The sequence below is a fragment of the Anomalospiza imberbis genome, chromosome 1, assembly GCF_031753505.1.
Source record: "Anomalospiza imberbis isolate Cuckoo-Finch-1a 21T00152 chromosome 1, ASM3175350v1, whole genome shotgun sequence".
NCBI lineage: Eukaryota > Metazoa > Chordata > Aves > Passeriformes > Viduidae > Anomalospiza > Anomalospiza imberbis.
The window spans coordinates 95,608,688-95,622,939 of NC_089681.1; the positions used below are offsets into that span (position 1 = coordinate 95,608,688).

The 14,252-nt window shown below is 43.1% G+C and overlaps 2 protein-coding genes across 8 annotated transcripts in view; both read right to left on the reverse strand.

Annotated features, from left to right (window-relative positions):
* The window catches only part of CTDP1 (CTD phosphatase subunit 1), a 318,905-nt gene that overhangs the window by 230,000 nt on the left and 74,653 nt on the right, over nucleotides 1-14,252 (reverse strand). The window lies entirely within an intron of this gene.
* The window catches only part of NFATC1 (nuclear factor of activated T cells 1), a 110,651-nt gene that overhangs the window by 47,773 nt on the left and 48,626 nt on the right, over nucleotides 1-14,252 (reverse strand). For all 7 annotated transcript variants that reach the window (XM_068200807.1, XM_068200789.1, XM_068200769.1 and 4 more), the window contains exon 6: nucleotides 14,021-14,161. In XM_068200807.1, the coding sequence (XP_068056908.1) occupies nucleotides 14,021-14,161 (141 nt within the window). The remainder of the gene's footprint in view (nucleotides 1-14,020; nucleotides 14,162-14,252) is intronic.

Consider the following 14,252-nt stretch of genomic DNA (forward strand, 5'->3'; position numbering starts at 1 on the left):
GTAAATAATATTTTTGTATACAGCTGTCCTACTGTGAAAGGAATGCTGCTGAGGGACAATCCCTGGCGATTGAAAGAAGAAGCACATGTTGAAGAAGCATAACATGAAGGCTGCAGCACAAATACCAAAGTGGATTTGGCAGGTCTTTCCATAAGAAAACAATTAGCAGATCTACCCTCAGTTTCTTCCTAAATTTTAACTTGTGATGCTGGAAGAGGAATCCCTTTAATTAGTACTGCCACGTTCAGCTGCAGGGAGAGAAGGAGCAACCAGACTGTGCTTGACACTCCTTAACAATGCCTTTGGAGAGTGCCAGAATTGAAGTAGGCTTCTTGGGAGGACTGGTGATCACTTCACAATTTATCCAACAGATGCTTCTCCTGGGCTGTCAGTAGAAAACCCTGACCAAAATTCAGCAAGCCAGGACACATCCCCTGTCTGGGAGCAGCCTCCTTTATCTCCAGCCTCTGTAGCACTCCCTCCCTGCCCCTAATTAATTCAATCATCTATAAAAGCTGACACTATCACACATTTTGCGAAGTGTAGGAACTTCTGCTTTGGAAGGGGTTTGCTGGGCTGTTTTTTTTTTTTTAATCTACAGACGTCCAGACCAGTAGTTAACATGTGTTCAATTTGCCTTTGTAAATGGATTACCAGAAGTTCAGGTTTTTTACTATGTTTAATTTGTGCTTTGCAAGACGAATGATCTGATTCAGGTTTCTGGTTTTTATTTTCTGCCAATACTTCAGGAAAATTCAAAATTACTCCATCTTCAGCTATTCTTTCAATTATTTCATGCAGCACTGCCTTTATGCATTTTTGAAATTTTCATGATGACAAAAGGAGTTTGTTCAGAAATATTTTAGATGTTGTAAACTAAACTATTAGAAAAATGAAAATCCAGAGCCGTGGCTTGCCTTTGGAATCTAGTAAGAACAATACGGGTTTTGCTCCAAGAAATTCCCTTGGGACTGTCCAGACCATTGGCAACTGAGGGGAGAGGGAAGAGAAGGAAGAAGTAGGGAATAGACAACTCATTAACAGCTAGTGACATTTCATTTAACAAAAACACAGGGAGCAAAAGTTGTTATGAAGCAAGAGACCAAAAAACAAAACAAAAAAAAAAAAAAAAAAAAACAAAAAAAAAAAGAAAAAGAAAGAAAGACAATTCCTCATATTACGTCTGGTGAACCAAGAGGGAAATCTCAATGCCCATGGACTGGGACCAGTTCCAGGAGGGAAACCTTAGAACACTACGTCAACCTTTTACAGTAAACATGTTTTTCAGGTTTAAACAGTTCAGATGAAATTAAAAAAAGAAAAAAAGGGGGGAAAAAGGGAATAATGGCTTTGGAATGGTTTATGGGAACCCTAAGCCTCGAGATAGTCTGCCTATGCTGGAGAAAATGGTTTTGCCTCAATGCCCATCTGCCGGGGAGCCTGGCGAGCAGGTGGGATGCCGCCTCCTGTCAGCTTGTGTTGGAGGAGTGAGGGCTGCTCGCCCACAAAAGTTTCCATTGTACGCCTGCCACATCTGCAGCAACGCGCCTGGTCTGGGCCTGAGGCAACTCCCTCCTGGCCACCAGCCAACCCCAGTACACCAGAGCAATTTATACCTTTCCAAAATGCAAATAATTCAAATTACAGACATAACACAAAGCTGAAGCAGACACATTTCAGGCATTCCTGTTAAAGTTTGCTCTCTGGAATTACCGTACCCAAATGGGCAGTTTTTATACAGGGACGGGGGGAGATGGAATCAGGAGAGGAAGGAGAGGAGAAGGCACGAAGGAAAAGGGAGAAAACAGCTTTTCCAAAGGTCTTATTTCATTCCGTTTCATTTCACTATTTACTTTTACAAAGTAATAAGAAGCATCTTCTCCAAACCAAATGCCTGGCTTTGTTTTGGCGTTTTTAAGATTTATAGTGCAATATTTTGAAGAGAAAGACAGTTCTTTATATAGCTAAAAAGTTGGGTCAAGGTATTATACTGGTGTCTTATGATTTGTGAGGGGTTTTTTTACCAAATGGAAATAAACCCAAAACATCCATGCACAGAACGGCATGGCAGAAGCCCTGCAGAGTCCCCAGTGGAGTGCCCTGCTCCCTCACTGCCCACAGCAACCCGACAGAGCCAAGGATTCAAGGGGGAACCACGCACGGGCTGGATGAATGATCCTCAAATCCCTCCTCCTCCAAAGAGACAGCAGCAGTGCTGGGGAAAGGTGAAGCTGCTCCCACCCGTTCTGCACAGGCTGGAGGCTGTCCTGACAGGTGGCCATCAGCACTACTGCCAGCAGAAGACACCAGGTTGGTCAGGAAGCCTGATATTTACAGACCCATCCCTGCTATTTATAGTCATCCCTGCTCCGTGTGTGCTTCACCACTATCCGCTTCTGCCTTGTTTTCTTCATTGCTGTGAAACTCGAAGCACCTGGGATTGTTAATGACAAAAATGCTGTGAACCTACATGTTATGAGGGGTGGATTTTCAGCTCTGCAAGGCATAAACACCCTGTTTTAACATGGGGTAGCTGAACGGTGAATGGGCCTTTGTAGCCTGCTCTTATCGGCCACTCGCTCCAACGTTGAAGGAAACTGTGCACAAGTCCAGAAGTAAAAATACTCTAATTCATTAGAGAATTCCCTGCAGTATGAGTCACCAAGTGGCTTCCCCACCACACCCAGCTACAATATTTCCACATAAAAAGGCACTGTAAAGGTCTGTTCTAACACAGAAGCAGGGCTAAAAAGTAGTTGTGTAAATCTATCAGATTCAGTTATTCACCCATAGAGCCTTGCAGACCATGACATACAAATGTTCCTCATGGAAGAGCAACACAAAGAGCTGTAAAGACTTTCCAAAGATATTTTTGTAGCATCTCCCCCTCACCATTGCCCATCCAGAGAGATCCCCAGGGGTTTCTAGGGCTGGATTTACCTTTTTATCTCAGGGAACTGCAAGCATAGTGTCAGGGGTTTGCAAGCTCAAAACAATCAAACCACCAGCATAACTTTCCAAAATGATGGATTGCAGAAAGGGGGAAGAATATACAAATGCAAAAAACCCTAAGCTTGGAAAGTCAGGACGGTATAACATCTGGCAACCACTTAAATCTTGCCTCCATGAAATGGGCATAATGGGAATGTTCAGATATATTTAAGTGATTCCACTTTACTACAGGAGATTAAAACAGTCTGTATTCTTTAGTGGACCTGTGTTCACTTGAGATATGAGAAGAAAAGACATTATCTGGGATTTCACCGCCTGTACACAGGGTACATTTTATATTCTTCCAGTCTGCGCTTCAACACAGTTTGACTGCACTGGCTGCACTGTAAATCTGTATTTAAATTCATATATTCCAAGTAAAATGGTGAAACAAGCCCTATCCTCCCAAAGGAACCCACTACTTGATTAATGTGTTGTGAGATTACCCCGAACAATAATTTCTGTGTTACAGCCCAGATTACTTTAACATGTCCACAACAGGCAGGGCACGGATGCAATGCAGTGTCACTTGGAGGATCCCTGCAAAGGTTGTCTGCCCTCCTATTTGGCCCTTAACGATGCATATTTAAATCCCTGAGGAATGAAGAATTTGAAAGCTTTTGACTTGCACTGCTACCCTTCTCCTCTGGTGAGTGCCCTCATGACACTGCGACAACTGATCTGTGAAGATGTTCAGAAGGAATGGATAGGTTTCTGTGCAAAGAAGAGGATGAAGACTATGGCAAAGTCACATCATTTGGACTCAAGAGTTATCCAGTTCTCTGCAGAGGTGCCATCAGTTTCCAGGGGAAGGGCAAGCTGGACTGGCAATGAAAGAGGTGAGGTGGAAGCTCTGTTGCTTGGAGAACAGCACTCCCTAGGGCAGTTCTGGGTACGACCCACTGGCACTGTCTCACCAGCTGGCACTTATCGGTTGGCATGGGTGTACTGCAGCCAGATTTTGCAAGGGCAGCAGCCTTTTGGATTTGAGGATACCACAAGCAGTCAGGGCAGTTTTCTCAGCTGGTCCTACAGCTGTCTTGCTGCAAACAATGTTTCCCCAGCTGGACACCAGCAAGGGAAGGGGATCCCGCCAAATGGGTGGGATTCTATACCTATCTTGATACACTGGTGTACATCTTAAAGATGTTTACAAGGGTCAGGCATTAAGGAGGAACCAAGACCAGTCAAGCAGTCTGATATGGGATGTACATGGAAGATGGGGCAAGAGAGCAATGAAACATTCAGAAATACAATGTGTCCTAGCAGAAAGCAAGTATCTGCATTGTAAGTGGCCAGGACCTTTCTTTTGATCTCCTCAGTGGCACTCTGCTCTCCTGAGATCTCAGCCTCTTAGGGACCTGCGAGCAGCAAGATGTCTCCTAGTCCCAGAGCCACCTTCAGAGCAGCTCCACCTCCTGGTGCAGCTCCTGCGGGTGCCATGGCCTGCCTACTGCCCAGCATGTTGCCTCTCCAGCCACCCTCATCTCTACTCTTTGCTGTTACACCACTTTTGTTATGAGACCACACAGCTGGTCTGATTTTCACTTACTTTATTTCCCTCTTCCATGCCAGAAAGTCCCCCAGATGTTCTTTTGCCCTCCTCACAGCCTACTGTGCTGCTACAGAGACTTCCCCACAGCTTTGCTCCCCATCCTTGGCATGCCTTGTGGCATGCCTCTGTCCATGCACGGCAGGGCTCAGGCATAACTGACCTATTTTTATTTCCACATCAAAGGTGCTGTATGTGTTGGTGTCTTCTCATAAGCATTTTTGCAGCATATGTGTTTTGTCCACTTCTTCAGCTATACATTTTTGCAGTATTGAGCTGAGTGCCATGTAGACTTAGGTCTGTTTGCCTTCAATAACTCTCGAGTTACTTTTACTCTTTTCATTACCTGGAATTAACAATGTCATGCAGCGAGCAGGTGTAAAAATCCAGCACAAAATGGATCTTACCGTATTTTGGAGTCAGTGCCAGGCACACGCTTCCTCTGTGGTTGCTCAGCTGGGCAAGCCAAAAGCTGAGGGACTCACTTTGCCTGAATGGTGAGGCTTTTTTAGCTGCCTTTTACCACAGTATGTCTAACAGACACAATTATTCTGAGTTCCAGTGTTTGCAAATGAACTGTAATTTTAGTCCAGGTAATTAAAAGGAGGCACAGTGCTGACAACTGACAGATCGAGGTTCGTCTTGAGCCAAAACCATTGGAAATACCTGCCAGATACTATTTTCAGCAGAATGGAAGCTGGTTGTGCAATTTGTGCTCTCTGGCACCTCCCCCTATTCAAGTTATCATTGGTCTGAGGGTTTTATTTAATAACTTTAAGTAATTCCAGGTCTAAGACACACAACTTCCAAGTAAAACTGCAGCTTGACATCCCTGAAAAATCTCTCTAGAGCAGGCAGGTCAAGAAAAGCACACCCAGCACAGCCACCCACCAGCAGTCATGACAGCAGTTCACTCTGGTTTTGATTACATTCACGTCATCCCCTTGTCTTCACAATTTTACTTTCCTCTGGGAAACTCTAGTAGGCGGAACCTGTGACTCTGCAGCTGAAACGGAGAAAAATATTCCTGGTCCATCTTCTTCAGTCTAATCTGTCTCATATTTTCTCAGACTATTGGAGTAATGAACCTCACAGCCAGTTTAAATCAAGTTCCAAATTTTTCTTTCATGAACAATTCTTTTCCTCTACTTCTGTGCTGGATGCCAGCACCACCACCTGTACTATAGCTACTTCTAGTTATTTCTCATCTTAAGATGTAAATTTGATCCAAATGCTTTTAAATTCTCCTTCTTCATTATTTTTGGAGACACAAACACTTCAACTGCATGACTGCAACTTTTTTCTCAACTTCGAGAAACTTCCCATTATGGCAACTCCTTGTGACTTTTTGGCAGATATTTTTGAACAGCATTTTTACCTTTTTTTCCATCTCATTGTCTCCCTCATATCCCTTTTCTCGTTTCCCTTGTCCAAGAAGGTGAGGCTCAATCTTAGAGGTCCCTCCTGCTATCCCTTGATTTTCTGCCTTGACATCAGCCTCTCAGCAACAAGGCACACTTTGGAAACAATTTATCTCTCTATTCCTCTCTTAAATGTCATTGTATTTTCTTCCACATTGAAGGTGCAATCTTACTTCCTCAACAGACCTAAAAGGAACATGCTCCTCTTCCCTCAGTTCTCTCCACATTTCTTATGCTACCCATCTTATGAACCAATTCTTAATGATGTCAGGAAAGCAACAAGAGACAAGTTGTCATTTTGCAAAGGAAGTAAGCATTCCCTTAAAAAATGTGAGGACTTTGAAGGCATCCCATTGTATTGTTTTACTTAGCAAGGTCTGGCTAGTGGCTGTGCTGCAGGTGTGGAGAACATTCCAGAAGCTGCTCCCATGTCTGAGAGAACCAGTTCCTGATGGCTCCAGGATGGACCTGAGCTGCCAAACCTGAGCACATCAGCAAAGCTGGTGGAACCTCTCTGCCAACATACATAAGAAGGGGAAAAAAACTGCAGCAGTTGTGACAGAGAAGTGAGAATAAGTGAGAGGAACACCCCTGCAGATCCCCCAGCAGTGAAGGAGAGGGAGGAGGTGCTCCTGCAGCCAGAACAGAGATTCCCCTGCAGCCTGTGGGGAAGACCATGGTGAGGCAGCTGGGCCCCTACAGCCCATGGAGACAACCACACCAGAGCAGAGATCCACATGCAGCCAGTCAGAGCCCACGCTCACAGCAGGAGCTGCAGCCTGTGAAGGGGATCCCAGGCAGAAGCAGTTTTTCTCACAGGAACAATGGCTGCAGGGCACCCACACTGAAACAGGCTGTTCCTGAAGGACAGAACCTTGTGGAGAAGACTCATGCTGAAGCAGTACATGAAGGACTGTCTGCCATGGGAGGACCCCACACTGGAGTAAGAGGGCAGTATGAGAAGGAAGCAATGGTAAAGAAGAGCTATCATGGACTGACCAAAGCCTCCATTCCCTGACCCTCTGTGCCAATCAGGAAGAGGAAACAGAAGTCAGGAATGAAGGAGAGAAGTTGAGCTTGGGAAGGGAGGAAGGGGTAAAGGTGGTTTTCAGTTTTACCTTTGTTTTTCACTATCCTACTCAATTTTTAATTGACAATAAATTATTTCCCCCAAGTGGAGCCTGTTTTGCCTGTGACAGTAACTGACTGTCTTTACCATGACCCAGGAGATTTTTTCATCTTATTTTCTCCCCCCTGTCCTGTCGAGAAGGGGGAGCGAGAGAGTTGCTTGGTGGGCACCGCAGCCAGCTGAGGTCAACCAACCATACTTCTTTCCTCCACTGTCTTTAGGCACTGATCGCTTTGTTAGATTCTCAGATTTCTTGTAAGGGCTGTGAATTCCTGTGTGTTTGGACAGACAGTCCTACTGGAACAGTAACAGTAATAACTATTTGAAATCTTTTGCTAGTTGTAAAAGTTCAGAGACAAAGCTTTGATTGCACAGATACAGCTGCTTGAAGTCACTCAGTCTGGAAGACATGAAAGAATAAACTTGAAACATTCAGCCACATTTTCTACAATAATAAAAAATTTACAGGATTACTCTGACAAGTGACTTTTGAGACCATGTGGTTATTCCTTATTTCTTTGTTGTCCATAGTAAGTATCTGTGATTGATTGATCTCATTCTTCACTGTGAGAGCAACACCCTGGATGAGACTTGCTGCTGCTAACACCATCTCATGTGTATGGCTGCTGTCCCACTCTGTCTTCACCATTCCCTAGACTAAACAGCCAGGAAAAACTGAAATGTGCTGACATTTCCTATAAGCTGCATCACTACTCCTCTGTGCGCATGAAAGGGTTCCACCATCAAATGACTCCAGAATCTGATGACATAATTTGCCTGAGGATATCTGTTTCTGGGCAGTGGCCAGAAACCCCTTCAGCTATCAATACATCTCCAGGATCTAGGTTCAAGTGACCTTCACGTGAACTCCATGCTCCCAACTTGTATCCCTTTGAAGTTTCCAGTTTATCTAGTTTCCCGAATTTTTAACCTCACTGTGCATGAGTCAGCATGCAATTGCTCACTGCCAACTGAAACGTGTGTCCTGAACTTGGATAAACAGACAGATAAAGACAAAATTAAGTAGTATCTGTCTATCTGACTAGAGGGGCAAGGAGAGTTTTGCCACTTGCTTATTTATTATGTGAGCTACAGTATGATTACTGGTGTGAAACATGACCCCTTTTTGGCCAGTTGCCCCCCAAACTGCTACTGGCAATGGAAAGAGCAATGGAAAGATCTCTGAGAATGTGAGATCTTTTACCACATGAAGCTCTGCCAAGACTCAGGTCACCCATCTCACCATCTCATCACATCACGTCAAAACAGACTCCAAACCCTAAGCTCCGCAGTGTAACTGAGTCAAACCAAAAAGCCCACATGCTTCCTCAACACATCTGTTCCATTCACATGCCACTCAAATGTTTTGTCAACATATCACTTTCCAGAAATTTTTGTAAGTTTTGTTGAAGCTAAAGGACTGTATTTGAGTTACCTGCCACATTACAAGATAAATTCTGCTCACACAACATGTGGGAAACAGAACTGAATTTGTAAGACTGACAATTGTACCTTAAGGCAGCAACTGATTGACTCCAGTTTTTGCCAGAGACAGAGAAATTTGAGAGGAACAAAAAACCTGTGAAATGCTAGAGTGGACAGTTACATTCATCCAGCTTCCTTCTTTTCTGCATCACATTTCTCTTCTGCAAAAATTCAGCTGACCGAGCTTTACCACACATCTAACAGCAGGCAAACTGTTAAGTTTTCCCATCTGAAATACTCAAAGAAAGTTATGATTTCCTTTGGCATATATATATTTAAAAAAAATTGTATTAGTGATTTCACCCAGTTATCTTTCATCTGCTCTAGTTATAACTACTACACATCAACACCTTCATGTTCTAAGAGCAAAACCTGTTCAGCAGAGAGGAGGAACAGTTTTGACAGAAAAATCCATTTAACAAAATAAAAACAACACAGAATGAAGCAGAATGAAGAATTTGAAGCAATAACCAAATCTGAAAAGCTTCCTAGTTGTTTGATAATATTCAAAAAGAAAAATCCCTGGAGGAAATGTTTCTTACACACGGTTTATTTCACCATCTTCCAGGAACTTTGAGTGTCAAAGACTTTGGGTACAATAGCTGAGGATATTATGCCATTAGGTTACAGAACTGTATAGGTGCAAGGATTACTATTGAAGTCTGAGTAATTAACAAGTTGTTCAAAACCACTGAAGCCTCTAAGTCTGGAGTTACTCAGAGATATTGTGAACACTACAAATGTCCTTCAAAGAGAGTAATGCATCTTCAGGGAAGGGCATTTGTTACAGGGAAGATTAGACATGGCCTTTGACCAGGACAAAATGGCCCTCAACATTAACAGCCCAGAATCATAGTACCAAAGTCACTGTTATTTGAGAAACTAATCCCATAGTGAAGTTACGTGTTACATTTCTGCCTTTTTACTCTTTAAAACCCTTGCCCTGAGCTCTCGTCACTAAGCACAAAAGCAAAGAGATGGGTTTGGAGCTCTGACTTAACTAGTGGCAACTCAACCCTATGATAATTAATAATAACACATCCAATGACCGTTTCTGCCCATAAGTAACGAATTGATTATAAAGATTTCATCAGTTTAACCTGTTATTTTAGGTATGTCTAGACTTGGCCAAATCTGTGAAGTCTGGAAATACTTGAGCTAGTTCCAGTGTTAAAAGCTACAGGAGTGAGGAGCAATTTTTGAGTAAGTAGGGATTTTCAGGGTAGATTAACTATTTCAGATCTCAATATGAGACTTTTCCTAACCCCCAAAATACTCTTTCTATCCCAAAATATCCTACAGCATGCCAAGAACTACAATCTGTAATTTACCATAACGTACCCATAATTTTCCTGTGCACTGTCCCTTGGAATACTGGGTTTGTGTCTCATCACTGAGCTTTCACTCATCAGTTACAGGATACATTTTGTGAACCGAGGGATGAAAACTGGAATTTTTTCAGTGCAGTGATCTGTTTTATAGATCACTGATCATAATCTGATATACTAAGAGCCAACATCTGGTCATTTCGGTTAGTTAGGATTTTGTGCTGCTTTGTGTTTAGTAACTCATATTACCTTTAAAAATTAGCTTTGAAAAGTTTGCAGAATACATTATCAAAAAAAAGGTTTCTGATAGATATGCAATCCCTAAAACACACTCTTCAAGCATGTCTACTTTTTCTGAATTTCCCTCAAGACTTTTGTTGCCTGGTACATTTATAATCTACAAATAAAATAAAAAGTTTTAAAATTTTAAGTAACTAAATCAGTCTTTTGTTATAATTCCATGATCGTGATCCATGCAGATGTTCATGTTAACAGGAAGCATTTTCACTCCTAGCCAAACACTTCCTGCCATAGCTAACAAACACCAATTTAATTTCACCTACTTTTGTAGATAAAATGCACACCTTGCTGCCACAGCAACCCTCAGCCTACAGACATCAAGGGCCCTGGCCAGTAAGGAGTTGCAGACTTTTCAGTATTTTACAAAGTACTAATTCTTCTGCTGACAAATAGACAGGTGTTGGCCATCCTCAACGTGGCACTCAACATCCACAACATGCACAAGACACTTTTGAACCTCAGGAAGAGAAATGCATGACTACAAAGAGAGACAGAAAGTGAAAGGAGATAAGAAAATAATTATTAGTATAATTTTTAACCGGTCAGTCATTGTGGGACTCCCCAGTCTAAGGAAATTCTGAATTTAAAATAATTCAGAATTTGAATTGAATTGAACCTTTTGAAGTACATTTAACATTCACATTTTCACTACTGCTACGTTTCTTCAACAGTCATTTTATACTACTGCTCATCACTGGAAAATATTGTGTGATGTACAAGCTACAGAATATTGCCCAAAATCTGGCAAAATAAGGCCTCACATCAACACGCAAGAACTTTTTTATGGTACTGTAGAAACTTGAGCAAATTTTAGTCCACTTCTGAATAGTCATTATTTATCCAAAGGGGTGTCTTCTGCCAGACCTCACCATGAGGGCGTTCTCCTTCCAGAGAAGGTCCTCACAGCGCTTCTCCTGTGGTCCTTTCAGTATGTTGTGCCTTCACCCCCTGGATACCTCATTTTCCCTGTGTGAGACACAGAGTCATAGGGCTGCAAAGTTTGTTTTGCCCTGTTTCATAAACTTCTTGGCTGAACAGCAGCTAGTAAAAGGTTAAGCTGAAAGCAGAAAGCCACTGCTGCCCCCCCCCCCCCCACCCCCCCCGCCATCCTCCCGGCAGAAAGATTAATTTGATCATTCTTCAGGGATTCCCTCTTGTATGAGTCACTGTTTAGACTGACTCCCCCACCAAAAGAGGCCAGGATAATGCCATTCCTCCAGAGACTACAACAGCTGAGGGCTAGCCCTGAAGACAGAAAGCTTGGGACTCATGCTTGGAAAAACACTCAGCAGACCACAATGCACTCAGCAGACTTAGGAAAAGCTGGGGAAAAAAAGGCAAACAGAAACTGTTCTCAAACTCCTTTCATTATCCAATTAATTATGCAGACTAGGAGGAATTAGACAAGCTCCAGGAGACTGCCTCCCAGCTTGGGGACTCTGTCTGAGTAAGGACTGAAGACATGAGTTGATGTAATACAATATTTAAATTTTATAAAAAAGATACATTCACTTTATGAGCACAATGATCTATTACTTTGATCTATTACTCTGTAATAGCTGTGTTTGGCTGCTACCTACTAGGAATGTGATTAACATTCAAAATTCAAAAACAAAAGTGGCAACAGCAGCAAAACTAATAAATGTCTCCAGCTAATCACAGAAGTTCATAACCAGCTCTCTAAGAGAAAGAGAAACTATGCTGGTGTTCCTTCTCTTGACCTACTTTCACTGATGTTCAAGAGCTGAAAGAAACACCCCATGCCGATTTACAAAAGTGAAGGCTGCTAATACTTGTTCATTTGACATTAAATACAGTGACTCTTCAAAAATCCAGCCAGAGCAGTCTGCCACTAAGGTAATGATACATTGCTCTTATTTGCTTCCGATGCATCGAGCTGTTTGAGGCAGCATAGCACACAAACCATGGAAGCCTTAGAAATTGCTCAGCCCAGATTAGCCAGCAGCTTTACTTTTTGTGTGTCATTTCTACTGACACAATTATTGCAGCTCCTGGAGATGCTACACTCCGACTCTAAGGGCTCAGCCCCTGCAGGCTATACTGCTCTGTAACTGCAACAAACCTACAGTGAGACTACTAAAAAAAGGCAGGACCTTAAATTCTGTAATTGAAAGCTATACAGTGAATATCCTGTTTTTAGTGTACCTAATGTAGTATAGGAATATAGGAGTAGGGAGACAGTGTTCAGATTCATGCTGTGGTAACACACACAGCAAACAGCATCACAATCACAGTCCTTCGGAACGAAATACTTAAAAATTTTTCAACTCAAAAAAGGAAGAGGAAAGGAAATAAGTATTAAGGAAGGCGCCCTTTAATGTGGTTTCCTTCTTGTAATGAGACAGATCGAGGACTCGTGACATGTCACACTAACCCAGTTCTGTGCAGCAAAGGAAGTTTAAAGTAAAGTAGACATTAATTTTCTTCTCCCCTGGGAGGAACACAGAGAAGAGAATTAATTTTTTTTCAATTGCAATACCACCTTTTTCCTATTTTTCAAAAAACTTTCTTAAGAAACAAAAAGGATGTTTCTGCTGATGTCACAGACACATCCCCACTGTGTGTGCTGCAGTGCTTGGGGTTCACAGAAATGTGCCAACTGGTTCTCCCCAAGAAGCCAAGGCATTACCTCTGCCAAGGCACTTTTGGCAACTTAAACCTCATCAACCCAGGATTCTGTTGGTGAATTTCAGGGGAGTCTTCCGCTTTTGTCCTGAGCTTGCTGAGCCCAAAGACTTGGGTGTTTTTGCCTCTGGAGCCTCCCCTGCTCTCCCTGCCATCCTGCCTCATGGCCCAAGTTCCTGTGGTGCCAGTACGGACTATGGGCAGGAGAGCAGTGTGGGAACCTTGTGGACATAAAGGGTTAAACAGGCGCAGTGTCAAAGCTGGTGCACGCAGCCTGAGGAGTGCCCAAGATTGTTTTAAGTTCGGGGTGGGGGTGGGGTGCTCAGCCAGCAGCTGAGGAATTCATAGGTTGTGCCAGCGCCAGGGAAACCCTTTCCAAAACAAGACTCAGAACTATCCTTAGCAGTCTCGTTTCAGAGCCTGACACTGACTCCCAGCTCCACTGCCCCCACTTATTCCTGCGGGGGGCATTCACATCCATTAGGCACTGTCACTCTGTGATCCACTGCTCCTGCAGGTACATCCTGCCACTCTGTGATCCACTGCTCCTGCAGGTACATCCTGCCCCAGCCCCAGCTCCCACTTCATGTCATTTTCCCTGTTTCAGCCTGGCCTGCTACTCTTCTCCAGGAGAACCAGTCCTACCACCAAAGCACCGCAGGAGCAGTGCTGGGCGAGAGGAAGTTGTGTTCAGTGCTTCCCTCAGTCCTCGAGGTAAACCTGTCCTTCAAATGAATGTATGCGCTCCAAGCCCTCCTCAGCTAGTGCCTTTTAAATGCCACAGGAGACAAAGGTGCACACACGCTACCAGCAGCACAAATTACAGAAATGTTTAAGAAGATGCACTGTATTGCAGGCTTTAGGGGACATGGCACCAGAGATTTGGAACCCCTCTCACAGATCCTGCCTGCTACACTCATGGTTTGCTACAATAAACAAATGCCAAAGGTTGACTTTCAATGTCTCTATTGTCCACCTGTAACTACAGTAGTCACAGTGTGAAACCTCAGCATTAGGCATGGCTCAGATCCTTTCCACAGCTTTGTCCAGTGACATAGAAAACGTATTATGTGCAGAAGGAAATGTCATTACCATATTTGTGCTTTCATCATCTGACACAGACAGAGTGGGGGGAAGGCAGATTGGAGTCTAGATTGAAAAGACATACCTGGAGCTTTCTCCACAAAGATGACTTTGGAGTCTTGCAGAAAGTTATGACCAGTCAGTACCATTTTTTTCCCTCCAGTAACAGGAAAACTATCAGTACTTTGCTTCTCCACCAGAGGCAGTTCTTGGGCAGATCTCTGAGCTGGAGAGTTATAAAGAAGATTAAAAAAAAAAAAAAAAAAAAAGGCAACCACAAACACACAAAAAAGTACATACTGCATTAGTAAGCAACT